Source organism: Urocampus carinirostris, chromosome 3 (genome assembly GCF_059441175.1).
Source record: "Urocampus carinirostris isolate Australia breed hairy pipefish chromosome 3, RoL_Ucar_1.0, whole genome shotgun sequence".
Taxonomy (NCBI): Eukaryota; Metazoa; Chordata; class Actinopteri; order Syngnathiformes; family Syngnathidae; genus Urocampus; species Urocampus carinirostris.
In genome coordinates this window covers 15,998,183-16,013,885 of record NC_142351.1, presented here as the reverse complement: position 1 = coordinate 16,013,885, position 15,703 = coordinate 15,998,183, and the positions used below count along the sequence as shown (strand labels likewise).

The following is a 15,703-nucleotide window of genomic DNA, read 5'->3' as shown; positions in this document are numbered from 1 at the left end:
TTGCTATGAAGTTAATTAAAATATCATTGACACACGCTCAAAGGCACAACAAAATGCCATCATCTCTAATACTGTTCTTTGGACTAAGAGCATAAATAAGAAAGGTCCGGCCCACAAACACAGACACACACACAGACATGTTCGCACACCTTAAACCCACCCAAAAAATGCTGACATGCAGCAACATGCACAAATGTACGCACACACGCCCACTTTAGCAGCCATTAATATTTACACACACACCTTCGCAGTTATTGCCATCGCTGGATAAGCGGAAGCCGGTGGTGCACGAGCACTTGTAGGAGCCCGGAGTGTTTTCGCAGGTCTGGGCACACAAACGGCCAGGGTAATGCCAGCACTCATTGACATCTGGGAAGAAAAAGACAATGCTTATTTGAAACAAGAAGTGAAAGTCAGGACTCTTTGACAACAGAGGCACATTAAACAACAGGGAACAACAATAAGGCAGTTAAGAAATAAGGGTTGAGATGAAGGTTCAATCCCATTACTACCCCTTTGTTGGCAAAGCGAAGAGCAGGGGTTGGCGAACAACAACCTGCAGGCCACCTGCGGCCGGTTAGGCTTTTTCATCTGGCCCGTCAAACGAAAATTGTAAAAATATAATGAGAAATTGTATAAAATGGTTAAAAAAGTATCACTAATAAGAACGTCATGATTAAGTGCCACTCTTGTTCCCAGTAGCCCCAAATTTCTATTTAAGTCAAGTCATGCTTGTTTGTATAGCCCTTAATCACCGAGAGTCTCAAAGGGCTGCACAGATCACAGATGATTGCAAACCACAGACTAGTATTACACCATCCCCTGATCTAAAACCTACATGAGGACAAGGAAAAACTCAAAAACCTCAACATGAGGAAACTGAAGAAACCTTGAGAAGTGACCGACCCCACATGAGGTAATCCCCCTTCCAGGATGACCAGGCTGCAATGGATGTTGCAATAATAAATAATACACAGATATTGTCAACAACTGTAATAAATAAAAAATTAGCTGATTATCGGCTACAATTTTCTTTACTTGCTTTTTTTATTGTGACTTTGTTTTATTCATCAAGATATTCATCAAATTCATTGAGAAAAAAATATATACTAGTTGTATTGCATTTTAAGTTTTACAATGCATATTAAATGATGCCCCTTGCATTTTGTATTAAGTATTCTGTAGTATTGATATCAGTTTCGCTCAGAAAAGCATTAACAGATAGAGACAACCTTGTTTTCAACCAGAGTGCCAGGGCACACTCGTCTGAAATTTCCCAATCTCAAAAAACATGCCATTGTTTAGTGTTTTGGCTTTCTTGAATTGATGTAATATCTAACAATATATGTAGGTAGCAGCTGATTTCCATTTTTTTGTTTACTAATAATCATTTCATAAAGTAGTACAAATATTGTATTACTTGTTATTGCAACATCTGTTGCAGCCTGGTCATTACCTCATGTGCAGTCCCTTCTCAAGGTTTCTTCATTTACTTCATGTTGAGGCTTTGAGTTTTTCCTTGCCCTCATGTAGGTTTTAGATCAGGGGATGGTTTAATAATAGTCAGTAGTTTGCAATAATCTGTGGTCTGTGCAGCCTTTTGAGACTCCTTTTGATTAGGGCTATACAAATAAACATGACTTGACTATCAAATTTAGTGCCTTATAAATGACACCTAAATTATTACTTTGATTTAATTATGAGCATTTCAAAATCAATATGATAATTGATAGAAAAATAAGAGGAATATATCATTTAAGTGTAAATGTCTGCATAATTATTCACAAATCTACCTCATCAATGCAATTTAAAAAGACTATTTGGGGATTTTTTTTTACCTAAGTGGAATGTGCAAAACGTAAAATTCTTAAAAATTGACATAGGCCTGCCTTAGACTTTCCCTAATGTATAGCGAAGTTATCAGTTTCGGGACTGTATCAGTAGATTAAAAAAAAATAAAAAAAAATCAATATTATTTTCCTTCCCGCCCTTTCACCAAATGTTTTGACCCAATGCAAGACGTAACTCAAAAGTTTAGCTTAGCCCTGGCATGGATGGATGTAGAAGAGTAAGGGAAACAAGCCGTCTTTCGTGAAGTGGTCGAGGGTGCCCTGGTTTCTCCCTAGTTACGGCCCTTGACTGGAAGCAATTGTGGGAGGATATAAACTGATAATATTAGTTTATTTTGTGTTGTGTTAATGAACATAAAATCCTACAATGGGTGCTGCGGGCCAAGGAAAAGCCAAGAGGCAGGAGTGGTGGTTGCCAAGAAGATGAGGAAGAACAAACGAGTGAAGCGCAGTAATCATTGAAAAGCATACTTATCTCTATTGCAAAGTAAACTTTACTGTTTATTTTGGTAACCAGTTCATATGCAACTGTTTTGAGGTGAGTGAAGTTTAAAAAAATGTCAAAAGAAGGAACCAACAATTGTCATGTATGTTATGTCACAATGAGCGGAGCTCAAAGTCATGACACGATAAGCAGGAAATAAGTTCCTAATTCCCATAAGGAACCGTTTCCTTGCCCTCACCAAAGAAGTGGAAGGGGGGAGGAGGAAGATAAACAATAAAGTGTAATGGCATTAAGCCCAAAACGCACCAATACACATGCGCCTGAAGGAGTCGTACTGGTAACCAGTCTGACATTCGCAGCGATACGAGCCAGCAAGGTTGTGGCACAGCTGGCCATCTCCGCAGCGATGGGTGCCGCTCTGACACTCATCCACATCTGCAAAACACAACAAGGAAACCTCTCAAATAAAAAGTCTTTAGAGCAGCTGAGAATCTGCGTGAATAATTTGGGTGGCTAATTGCTACTTGAGAATATTGTCACACAATTTTGGAATGATCAAGAAATCAAATGAGAACAGAGTGAGCAGTACTCTGTCATGATCAATGTTCCCTCTAAGCTGCGCGCGTGCGCAATCGCACACTGCCTGCACATTCTCGGCGCACAAGAAAATCTAGCCGGCGCACAGAAATCAGGGCTCGAAATTGCTAATTAAGAAGCGAATTAAGTCAAAGTTACAGTGCATGAAGGTAAAAATACACGGGCTCCCCTGACGTTGTTTTCTGAATGCGGTATTTTGAACTCAATGTCGAACGAAGTTGAGTAAAGTCAGTAGAGTTTTTCGAGAACCGGCTTCTTCGGCTCGGCTCACTAAAGAAAACCGGCTCTTTCGGGTCCAAAACGGCTCATCAGGTTGTTTTTGCTTCTTTAATCGCTACACGGCCAAATATTATGTAAAATTGTGCACAAAATGACTTAAAGGAAGGGGGAAATAGATCAAAAAAGAAAAAAAATACCAAAATGAAAAAGTAGTGAAAAACTGAGAAAAAGGAAACAAAAGGAAGAGAAAAAAGAAGGAAAATTTCAGAAAAAAAAGCCAGAAAAAAAGAAAAGGAAAAAAGTAAATAGAGAACAAAAAGAAAAAAGTAACAGCTAGGAAAAAATAAACACAATGACATTTTTTTAAAGGAATTTAAAAAAAAAAAGAAAAAAAAAACAGGGAAGAAGAAGAAAAAGTCTGTGTTGTATTCAAATAATTTCCAATTATACCAAGTCAATCTTGTTGCCAACATTGTACTTCCACTAAAAAAATGTGATTGAATACAGTTCTGTATCTTGCAACCGACTAAATAAGCCCCCAAAAATGTACCAGGAAAAAAAGAAATGAAAATCTTGTGTCAATTCATTCAAAAGTGAAACATTTTTTTGCATTGCCGGAAACTCAGCAAAACTGTAACTTGATGTCAAGTTTTGGACATGTTTGATAATGATTTAGTTGCACCACTTGGGATTGCCGTTGCTCACTGTTGTTTCAAGCGTTGCTCACCGACTTTGTGTGAATGCTCAGACCCGTGGAAAATTAGAGAGAACATTGGTCATGATGATTGATTAGTTTCACGTGTGCCCGCTCGTTTGGCGCCAGCCGCTTGCGGGCCTCCTGATTGGTTCCCAGTCCTACTTAAGCTCTGCCCTTTCTCTCGCCTGTTGTCAGTCCGTCCGCGAACCTTTATTTCTACAAGGCAATCGTTTTGACTGACTCCCATCGGTCCCGTCCGTTCCCGATTTCCCGTTTGTCTCCGGCTTCGACCTGTTTTTTGACCCCGACCACGTTTTTGATCTCCCCTCCCGACTTACGACTCGTTTTTGATCCCGACCACGTTTTGCTCTCCTGTCCCGGCTATCGACCTGTTTTCCCGTCTACAACACTAAGATCTCTCGCTACGGAAGATCTATTTCCGCGTTCGGAACACGTTCCGATCTTGTGAGCGGCTTGCTACCCGCATCCAGCGAGCACCAGATCGCAGGCGCTGCCCTTCCTATTTATCTCAATAAACTTGTGGTTAATGTTACGCATCTGGGTCCTGATTTCGTTCTGGTCGTGACATACGCAAGCTTTCACCGTCTTACTACTTCACAACCTGAACAGCTTTTAAAGACGACATCTTATGGAAATGCATTCTTATCTATGAATAGATGTATCCATCTTTATGACTATATATGCATGACAATTAATGTGCTCAGGTCACAGTTATCTGCTCGATAGAATAAATTAGAACCCAATAATTGCCCACTTGTATCCATGCTATGATATTGAACCAGCCGACACACTACATGCTAAAATATTTCAAAAGCGACTTGGACAGTACGCAAACTAGTGTCTTAATTGCGACACAATGTGTCACTTGTCTGTACTAGACATCTCTATAAAGATGCCCAAAATATGTAGGGTACAATTTATTATGTTTTAGATTCTTTTAGCAAAAAGTTACTGGACACCATGGCAGACAACTCTGAAAAATTGCCTGCCCAGCCATAAACTTGCCTGCCCCATTTTTCCATACTTGAAACACATTAAAACGATTAATTGCAGAATTTAAAAAAAAACAAAGAAAAACATTGTTGCAAAGTATCAAGGATTGATAATCAGAATATATAACAAAACAACACTTTAAAATTAATTTTTTTATAAATCTATTTATGACATTCATTGCATATATATAACATCGCTGTTTTCTATCTGCCATCAGTATGTACCTGTATGCACTCATCTTCATTCATGCAATGTTTGCCTTGCACCGTCTGCTACAAGCCACGTGAACTCCTCTTTCCACGATGCTTTTATGTAGGTTTACGTTTTGTAGCGGCATCAATTTTGTTAGCTTCTTTTGAACCTTTCTTCTTGGGCTGAGGTTTTGGCTTGATTCCTAACCACTTCTCCATTTTTCTTGTGTTCTGTGTGTCTACTTTGTAAAATGATGCAGGCTTCGAATTGGCTGCCGAGTATGCAAAATTGCCAAACGAACCGCAATTTCCAAACCGAAAGAATATTTCAAAATCGGAATAAAGCAAACGTTTGATTTGAAAGAAAAGAAAAAAAAAATACAAATAAATAAATAAATAACCCAAAGGATTGTTTTTTTTCCCCCTTGAAAAAGTTGACGGCCACCCGGGCGGAGACGTTTTGTAAGTTGTACGCCCGACGTAAAAAATGCACGCCCCGGTTTCTGGGCAGACATTATTTCAGACACTGCTTTTAGCCTTACCGCCACAAATATGTAAATAGTATTTGCATGTAGTTGCTAAGTTTATGTGTGGCTTGTGCATGTACAAAATGATTTTTCCTTTAAAAATGTATTGGGTTATGATAGGGTGCGCTCTATAGTCTGAACTTTACAGTAAATTGCATCACTGCATCCTGACCCGATATCCTGTTTAATATTGGACATCTGCAAAGATGATTGTATAGGATGCCATTTCTTCGCTTGGACTATTATTGCTCACTGTTGTTTGTAGTTTTGACTATGATGCACTGTTTACTTCATTGTCACGATCTGCCAAAGATGTAACCACATATTTTCCACATATTTGAAGTCGGATATGCTTTTTGCAACCTATGAGATAAGATTAAAAAAGCGGGAGGGAGGTTACAGAGGTTAGGGAAGTTAGGGAGGTTAGCGAGTTTAGGGAGGTTCATGAGGTAAGGTAGGTAGGTAGGTAGGTAGGTAGGTAATAAACTATTTTAATGATGGCTGAACTTATTCAACAATATTTGTCACTTACAATACTTAGTTTGAGCTGAAGTGAGGGGATTTTATCAAGATTTTTAATAAAAAATTAAGTGTGCTGTAGACAAGATTAAATACGTGTTTTTAAATGATGGTTTATGTAATTTTACCTATCAATATTGTTTTTTTAATATGAATAATGAAGTTGACCACTAGGGGGAACTAAATATACACTGTTCTTTAATCTTTCTGCGTGAGAGGTAATAAAAATGGTACCAAATCATACCAACACAACTGTTTCCTTCAGGACTGGCGTGATAGCCACGGCTGCATATCATTTTCTTCTGGCACACGTATGAACCCACGGTGTTGATGCAGTCGGAACCGGAACCACATGGCTTCGTGCGACACTCGTCGGTGTCTGACGTGCAAAAACACAAAGTGATGGAGGTTAGCAGACAGGGACATTACTCGAATGATAATCAGATCAAAGCGGATGAGACGCAAGCTAGCAAAGTGTTGGAGAAACTGACAAGAGTGTCGGGATTTTTTCCATATTTCAGAGCATTTCTTGAACTTCTTTTACAGTGGCTTCAGCTGCCTCAACTTGCCCCGGTTCCTGCCCCTGGGGGCTAATTCCACAGCATCAGTTTGTACAGGGGTAGGACGCAGGATTGCCTTTTATCCGCCCCCCCTGCAGCCTCTCTGATCTCCTGCCTGTGTGGCATTTAACCCCTGCAGCCGGCAACTCCTTTACCTGGTGACAGCCGCACTGTCATCCAGAGCTGCGTAGGAGTCGTCTGCTGGAAAAGGCCGCACGTGACTTCACTGATCTAGCTTGCAAACCAAGGTGTCCGAAATAGGGACAAGGGCCCAATTTTTTAGGACTTTCAAAGCCAATTTTCCAATTTCTCCAGTACCATAAAAAGAAGAAATCCTGTGTGAATCATGTAGTTTGCAGAGCCACAAAAACATCTGCGATCTACGGATAAAAATTTTAATCTTGTATTTTGCATTTATCAAGATGTATGACTCTTAGATTTAGAGTAAATGGAGAATATATTTGATTTAGAGACAAATCTCCACTTCATATACGTACGTTACATTTTCAGTTGCAGGAAGGTCTTTCCCAATTAAATTTACCAAAATAAATGACCATAATTAATATGTAATCCTTGTACTAATACACATTTAATAGTACTCTGTTTAGGTGTAGCATGCACCTGTCCTCTTGGGGGCGACCTGTAAGGGGCGATGACACTTTATAGAAAAATGCAGTACATAATAATGCCATCACGAGGGGAAAAGAAATGCAATAGCAAAGCAAAGCCACTAGAGAGCAGTGTAGTGTCATATTCAAGCAACCATTTCAAGCATTAACCTGCATTTCACCCAAAACTCAAGCACTTTAAATCCTTAAAAACACAATATTAAAATCAAGCATTTATAAGGATTTCAATCTTTTGTGTACTGTATTTTCTCTATAAAGTATGTGTCAGAGATGGGTTGTTGAGTTTGAGGTGTCCTTAAAAAGTTTAAAATTAAATATTTTCTCTCTTAACCATGTGTAACAATGCCCAACTAAGTTCAAAGAGCCTTAATATCATTGGAATAACAAACCCAAATTCAACTCAACCACCGCCGAATTTTTTTTAAAAAGATTAACTCTCTTATTCTTAATAAAAGACAGGATAGGCTTAAATATGCTGAAAAACACTCGATTAAAAATAAAAGTAAAACAAAACAAAAATGTGTGAACTGCAGCGTCGGAAATATTCCACTGCTTTGAAATAGTTCAGTCCATTTGATTGTAGCATGGCTAAGGCCCCCCTGTGTGACAACTTTTTTTTTTAACTGTAGCATGAGAATGGTGAATGTAAAAAAAGGACTGTTACAATACAGTCCAAACGCAGACCCAAACCCCCAAAAAATAAAAAAGTAGGACTTTATTCGAGCGCGTTTAAAGAGACACGTAAGTGGACGCGCTACAGAAGCAGCTCGACAGAGGCTGCAATTATGACTTCCGCCAGGCGTCAACAGGTGTATTTTGAACTTACGGACACCAGTCTTTCTGAAAAAATTTTTTTAAAAAATCCACCGCCTCTATCTGCTTTTATCTAACTTTTAGCATAACTGTTCTGGGACATGGAACACATTAGGAAGCAGGAAAAGAGGGGTGGGGTCTGAATGACTATATACTTGTAATCGCAGTTCGTTTTTGGTGAAGCATGAAAATTGTAAAACTAGTAAAATTGGGAATAGGCCAGTTTCAAAAACAGTCCAAATACAAACCCAAACCCCCAGAAAGAGGAAAAAAAAAGAGTTTATTCGAGTGTGTCTAAAGATATGCACGTTCTTGAGGAATGAGCTGACTAAGGCTGCAATCATCACTCTAAGCCAGGAGATGGCGGCAGAGAGAAAGTTTCAAAATCCGGACAGCATTTTTACCTGAACAGTAAACGAAAAAATAATCATAAATAAATAAAACGTCTTACCTATGCAGTTGCCTTGTGCATCCCGTTGAAATCCAACAAAGCAGCGAGACATGAGGTTGCACCTGAATGAGCCTTCTGTATTGATACACTCGTATCCCGACATGCAGTCATGACTCCCCTCCACACACTCATTAATATCTGTGAGGGTAAAAAAACAGATGTTGATCAAGCAAACTCGCCATATCTGGAAAAAAGCACAGATTTAAAAAAAAGCTTCCACTGTCCATAGTACCATACTTTCCGGACTAGAAGGCGCACCTAAAAAAAGTTAAGTCAAGTCATGTTTGTTTGTCTAGCCCTTAATAATAATAATAATATAATAATAATTTCCTTGTATTGTCATTCTGTGTAACAATGTACACAGAACGAAATGTCGATTGCACCTGACTCGTTGTAGCGAGCCGATGCAGCCGCAGCCAAGAGAGGGCGCCGCCGACCACTTTTTAAGTCTTAGGAATGACTCGGCCGGGGCGCGAACCCGAACCTCCCAGTCTCAAAGCGGGCGCCTTACCATCTAGGCTACTGAGCTGGTAATCACAAGGAGTCTCAAAGGGCTGCACAGACCACAGACCATTGCAGACTACAGACTATGATTACACAATCTACTGATCTGAGACCTACACGAGGGCAACGATAAACTCAAAAACCTCAGTCAAGTCAAGTCATGTTTATCTGTACAACCCTTAATCAAAACGAGTCTCAAAGGAGCTGCACATACCACAGACTATTGCAAACTACAGACTATTATTACACCATCCCCTGATCCAAGACCTAAATGAGGGCAAGGAAAAACTCAAAAGTCTCAGCATGAAGAAAATGAAGAAACCTTAAGAAGGGACAGCATAGATATAATCTCCCTTCCAAGATGACCAGGGTGCCATGGATGTTGCATTAAAAAACAGAAATTTGACAAAAAAATATGCCTTAAAATTTGATGTCCTTCATGGAGCATACAGTAACCATTTATGGACGAATAAGGTTAATTTAGCTGTGAAAAGAGATTTTATATGTATGTTCTATGAAATATATATATTTTTCTACAGTATTCACTAATGTTTTTTAATGAAACCCAGGCTCGTATTTAGTTTTAGTTTCATGCGCCGGAATGAATAGCTCACGAAGGAATTCTTGTGGGTGCACCTTGTAATCAGGTGCGCCTTATAGTCCAGATAATACGGTGGGTAAATGCTGAAAGAAATAATCAGGTTTGCCACAGAAAATCGTACAAGTTAATTTAAAGGGAAACTGTATGATATTTGACCACTAGATGTCACTGTATTTTGTAGTGCAACTAAAAAAGAAGAATACAAACTCTGGAGACTCAAAGTGACCAAACCATGCTATTTTTCTTCAAATTTTTTTGCCCGGCCTTTCGCAAGATTTCTGAAGGTACCCATGGCAGCAAGATGTCTCACAATCATGACAGCTCCCGCTAGGGGAGCCTCATGTTATGTAAAATAAATGCAAATTTCTTGACACACAAGTAATTCGAAAAATGCACGTGCATATGATTGATCATGGATTTTATTTCTTATCATTCAAATCAATTGTTTTGTTTATTTAATTACTCAAGTTTTTACCACTATGAGGCACTAAATAATACACAATGTCCCTTTAAATAGATTGCGATTTATTTTGCAGTTTACACATGCTAAGAGAAAAAGCAATACAAGGCCTTTACAACTAGTTGATGATTAGCTCAATTCAACTATATTCATCAAAATCTAACTTTTTAAATTGGTGCTGTAATAAGAGATTAATTCCGTTTTCTAACTCGTTTTGAAATTCAAACTTTGAATAAAGTAGAAAATAATTTACCAACGGTAATACTGTAAGCCACCACTAGATGGCAATATGGTTTAATGGTAAAGTGCAGGGCTTCAGTCCTTCAGTCCTGTTATTATTGCTGCCATGTAATTGCAGTATAAACTTCTATGAATCGTGCTTATAGTTCATGATTGGCTAAATGATGCATTTCTCATTTTAACTATAGAAATTACCAAGAAGTGCCATGCCTTCTGCAGTGGTTCACATCTGTCTCCTCTGGCAGAAACTGGCAGTGTATTCATCAAGAGTCAAAGAGGAGCGTTCTAGGGATTTGCCCCACGTCAATCAAACCACATCTGTTGCTGTAAGATGCTCAACACTCCAGGGGAATCACTATCTCAAAGAATTGGAATTCGTGCTGCATATGTGCAAGGGTAAATAATACAAAGGTGTGGAGGAGTTTCAAGGCGCGCCAGATGGAGTTTGGCGCTTTAATTGCAGCATTGAGACCAAATCAGCGATGCTAGTTGGCTCAGTTGATAGAAAGTTGGACGGTATCAACATAATACTGTCATGATTACCGATATGAATCACCTGTGCCCGCTCCTTTGGCGCCAACTGCCTCGGACTCTGATTGGCTCCCTGTCCCTATTCAAACCCACTCCTATCTGTCCCTTCTTGTAAGTCCGTCTGCAAACCTAAGTTATCTAGTGCGGACGTGCCTTTTTCGACCCTGACTCCCACCTGTTATCTGCTCCTGTCTGTCCCCCGGCTTCGACCCGTTTTTGATCCTGACCACGTCTACTCTCCCGTCCCGGCTTTCAACCTCTTTTTGTCCCCAACCACGTCTAATCTCCTTTCCTGGCTTACGATTCGCTCACGACCCAGACAACGTTTTTGCTCTCCTGTCCCAGCTACTGACCCGTTTTTCCGTTCCCGACACCGCCATCGCTCGCCACGGAAGATCCACTTCCGCGTGCAGAGCGACCTGCTTCCCGCGTCCAGCAATCACCGGATCGAGGGCGCAACTCTTTCTCATTCTTCCAATAAAACTTGTGAGAAACGCAACGCAAGTGGGTCCTGTCTCCGTCCTGACAAATACGCACAAACGTGATACTCTGAAGCAGAGAAAAATAGCAAGCAAGATATATTCCAAATCTGCTGATGATGCCCTAAATGACTCCATGTGTATAATAGTAATAATTGGTAAATGAAATGATCTGCATTTATATAGCGCTTTTCAAGTCAATGACTTCCCAAAGCGCTTTACATTGTGCTTCACATTTCCCAATAGCGGCCGTGATCTGTGCAACCATGTAAGGCGCTAACCTGCTTATTGGGGGTATTGGGGATTCAGTGTCTTACCCAAGGACACTTCGGCATGTAACACGGACAAGCCGGGATTCGAACTGGGATCCCTTGATCCTAAAACGATCGCTCTACCTCCTGAGCTCCTGATATCTTTTTAGGCCAATTGCAGGCTTTGTTTTACGGTCCACAACCCGCGTTAGCTTATTGGGGCCTATATTGCTAAAAAGTGCCCGCCTTCTTTACCTCCGAATAACTTTAGCCATTACCGTAAGTTCCGGACTATAAGCCGCTACTTTTTTCCCCAAACGTTCAACCCTGCGGCTTATTCAGTGATGCGGCCAATTTAAGTAATTTTCCTAACAGCCGCCAGCGGCGCTCGAGTACAAAAGGTAAGATTTAGACCGGTGGAATATATGCGCCGAGGAAGACTGCAACTTCTTAGCTTGTGCACAAATTAATTCAGCGTAGAAATATCCTCACCATGCATATTGCAAAAAGAAAGGCACATGACGCAGTTTTCAAGCTAAATGCAATCGAGCAGTCCGATAATGAAGGAAACAGAGCTACTGCACGTAAACTTCACTTTGCGAGCGTGTTGCTAGCGTGTATTTGACTAAGGGAGCGTGGGACGACGCTTATATGACATAGTCTCTTTCACATACTGGGGAAGACGACTTTGATGAAGTCAATTATAAGGAGGAAGATGAGGACGGTTTACCGTGATTACTACAAGTGCGGTATGTTTTTTTAACAGAGCCGTTGACTGTCATGCGAGCGTGTTCCTAGTAGCGTTTTGCTACCCTTCACAGGCACGGTTTGGGATGAAAGTTATACTATTATTATTAAAGCTTTGAAAACTCTCTCGGTGTACCGTCTTTGTAAATATGTGTGACCATGTATAATATGTATTTGCAACTGTATATTTTTGTAATGTATTTATTTTAGAGACTTATTGTGATATGTTTTATACGAGCGAATCAAAAAGAAGGGGCAAAAACAACAGTGGCTGACGGGAAGTGGAGTAAAGGTGAGACGTGTTTGTGGACGCAGCAGACAATAGTGGATATATTTTTCCCACCCTTACCTTTGGAAATATACATTTTTTTCCCTTGGATTATTTTCAACGGGAGCCAAACTCTGCAGGTCTGCATCAAACCTTAACTACCGGTATCATTTTTCGTTCATTTTGCCGGCTGTGATTTTTGGACTGTGTACTTTATATTCAGTTACAATCGCGGCACTCAAAGTTGGGTTTGGGTTAAATTTGTGATTGTGTTACATGTTTTAATGTGGGCGCATGCGGCTTATATTCGGTGCGCCTTGTGTAAGTACAAAAGCGGTTATCCTCTTAAAATGTGGTGGGTGCGGCTTATAATCAGGTGCGCCCTATAGTCCGGAATTTACGGTACTTTGTTAGCCAATGATTGGTTAGCCAATGAAACTCTGAATAAATCGATATGAAGATGTCCCTATGGTGGAAGTAGGGTTAAACAAACTTGGTCAACCACTAAGAAGATCATATTACTCAAAAATCGCAATGACCCAGCACTGGTGAGCTATTTTCAGAACCACTCTGTGGGCTTTCCTTAGGGGATACCTGGTGCTCACGAGCACAACATTGGTGACCTCTGCTTTAAAGTGACAACAAGCAGCCTCCCTAAAATGGATGCATTGGGTGGATTTTGCTGCGTAAAGCATTTTCCAATTTGCTAGTTCCTTGTTTAAGTTCTTTAGACTTTAGACAATAGTGTTTGGACTTGTTGGTGCACATACAGTACAGTACTCACATATAAATGTGCATTTTTTTAAATAAAATACGTGTACAGTATTTTACACAACATTAGCCTCAAGGAAACTGTGCGGGACAGATGTATCGACATTTTGTTCTGTATACACGTGTACACGAATGACAATAAAGTATATGTGAATCTGAATCTGAGCTAAAGGGAGCTGACATGATTGTATGCCATCTTGCTTACTTGTGATTTTAGCACTCGTTTTCGGTTGCACTACACAATAAAGCGACATCTTCTAGTCATAAAATACAGTCCCTTCAGCAGGGAAATGTATATGTGACCTTGAAAAATGGCCTTTTAATATTAATTTGAAGACAATAACGTGTTATGTAAAGCTCATGAGATTTTTTTTCCAGAGTACTGTAAATTCCGGACTACTTTTTTGTTCCATTTCAAACAGAAATAATTTTATCTACAGTCAAGGTTTTTTGACGATGGAATGTCCACAGTTTTGCGGCGTATTAACGCTGTCACTTTCGATTTTCTTTTTTCTTCCAACTATAATATTCAGGTGGACGTGAGCCAAGCGTACATTTTTTCTTTTTTTTCCGTGTATTTTATGCTTTGAATTGTAAAAATGGACGTGAATTAGTTAGATCATGGGGCTTAAAAATCCAGGGCAGCTTATAAAACAACAAATTTGAGTTTCGTTCTTAAACTTGAGCATGCGGATTTTGATCAGATGGCTCTGTAGTCCGGAATACGCGGTATATTGGCCACACCAGTAAATGTTGAAATTAGTGATTAGTGTTAAAAATGGTCCAAAAATGAACAAACTAAAGGAAATGTACTTTTATTTAGAGTTAAGTGATTTAGCCAGGTGACAGCAAAACCTGCTGCTACCCCATAGTGGATATCCATTATTAACTATGCTAGTGAGAAAGCAAGTTACTATTTGATGATCTAGCTATTAACTGCCACAGGCGATAAAAGACTAATTAAAGAAAACAAGGGAGAAACTGATAATATTATTTTTTTCTTTGTTAATTTCTCCCCATGGAATTACATTCCTTCTACACTTTCACCTATATCAATAACAGACAGATAATTAACGTCATCCAGCTAATAAATCTAATTTGTACAGAGGAATTTAAAAAGTCAGGCCTTTTTCTACCTAAGCTGCACCAACATCGAGATCTTGCAGGGACACTGTGTAATATTTGACCACTAGATGTCAGTGTAATGTGTAGTGCAACTGAAAGAGAGTCGTACAAAACACAAGCAAGAATACAAAAAAACGGAGACTTAAAGTGACTAAACCACACCATTTTTCTTCTCATTTCCTTTCAAAAGGTTTTTCTTTTGGTACCGTAACAGCAAGATGGCTCGCAATCACATCAGGTGAGACTCATGTTATGTACAATACAGACGCTCCCCTACGTACGACCATTTGACTTACGAAAAACAGTAGATATGATCTTTTTTTTCGGGATGTCGAAAAATATCCGGACATTGCTGTAAGTTAGATTTTGTATTGTGCGCACCTTTATCGGAGTACAAGACATTATTGTAGTACTGTGAGCGCTCACCCAACATCCATCCCGAAGAAGAAATACGGCTTGCTCTTCCTAGTTCGTGTGTAAACATACTATACTGTATCACCAGCGCGTTAAGAACTTTGACATTTTTATTGTTTATTATCTCGTGCATCCATTTAATATGGTTGGTGTAAAGTGTAAAGAAGAGGTGAGACGTCTCTTTTGAAATGAAAGTAAAATAAGAAAGCTTGATGTGGTTGAGAAAATGGTTGGATCGTTTTTTTTTCGTCCACACTCTACCACGGAGAAGGACCTCTTGAAGCACATCTTCCAAAAGTAAGTTAAACGTAAATGTATTTATCTTTGTAGAGCATATTATTTAATGAAATGTTTATTTTTTTGTACAAAACAATACCGGTTACTTATACAAGCCTTAAACATACTTAAATAAACCTTAAACATACAAAATATAGCACTGAAGCAACTTACGAACAAATTCAACTTACGAACGATCGCCTGGAATCTCTGTATATACAAATTTCTTACGATTATTTTAAAAAAAAACTGCATATTTAGTTGTGTATTTTTGCTTATTTTTCAGATCAATATATTTTTAATAAATGAAGGTTATTTGTTTTTAACCACTGGAGGCACTAAATAATAAACACAGTCCCTTTAAAGATAAGTTGGGGAAGAAATAACAATCTATGTCTTCTTAGCAGTAGTTTAAAGCACATTTTTGACAACAGACGACACAGACGATTGCCCCAAAGATTCTCAAATTGGAAGTAAATAAATCTAATGACCATTTGTAATTTCTATGTCCAATCCTTTTATTA

At 39.2% G+C, this 15,703-nt stretch overlaps 1 protein-coding gene across 1 annotated transcript in view; it reads right to left on the bottom strand.

Annotated features, from left to right (window-relative positions):
• Positions 1 to 15,703, bottom strand: part of fbln2 (fibulin 2) — a 57,667-nt gene that overhangs the window by 4,946 nt on the left and 37,018 nt on the right. The window contains exons 10-13 of the mRNA XM_088330839.1: positions 8,513 to 8,650; positions 6,304 to 6,438; positions 2,602 to 2,730; positions 244 to 369 (exon numbers count right to left, since the gene is read on the bottom strand). Of these exons, the coding sequence (XP_088186965.1) occupies positions 244 to 369; positions 2,602 to 2,730; positions 6,304 to 6,438; positions 8,513 to 8,650 (528 nt within the window). The remainder of the gene's footprint in view (positions 1 to 243; positions 370 to 2,601; positions 2,731 to 6,303; positions 6,439 to 8,512; positions 8,651 to 15,703) is intronic.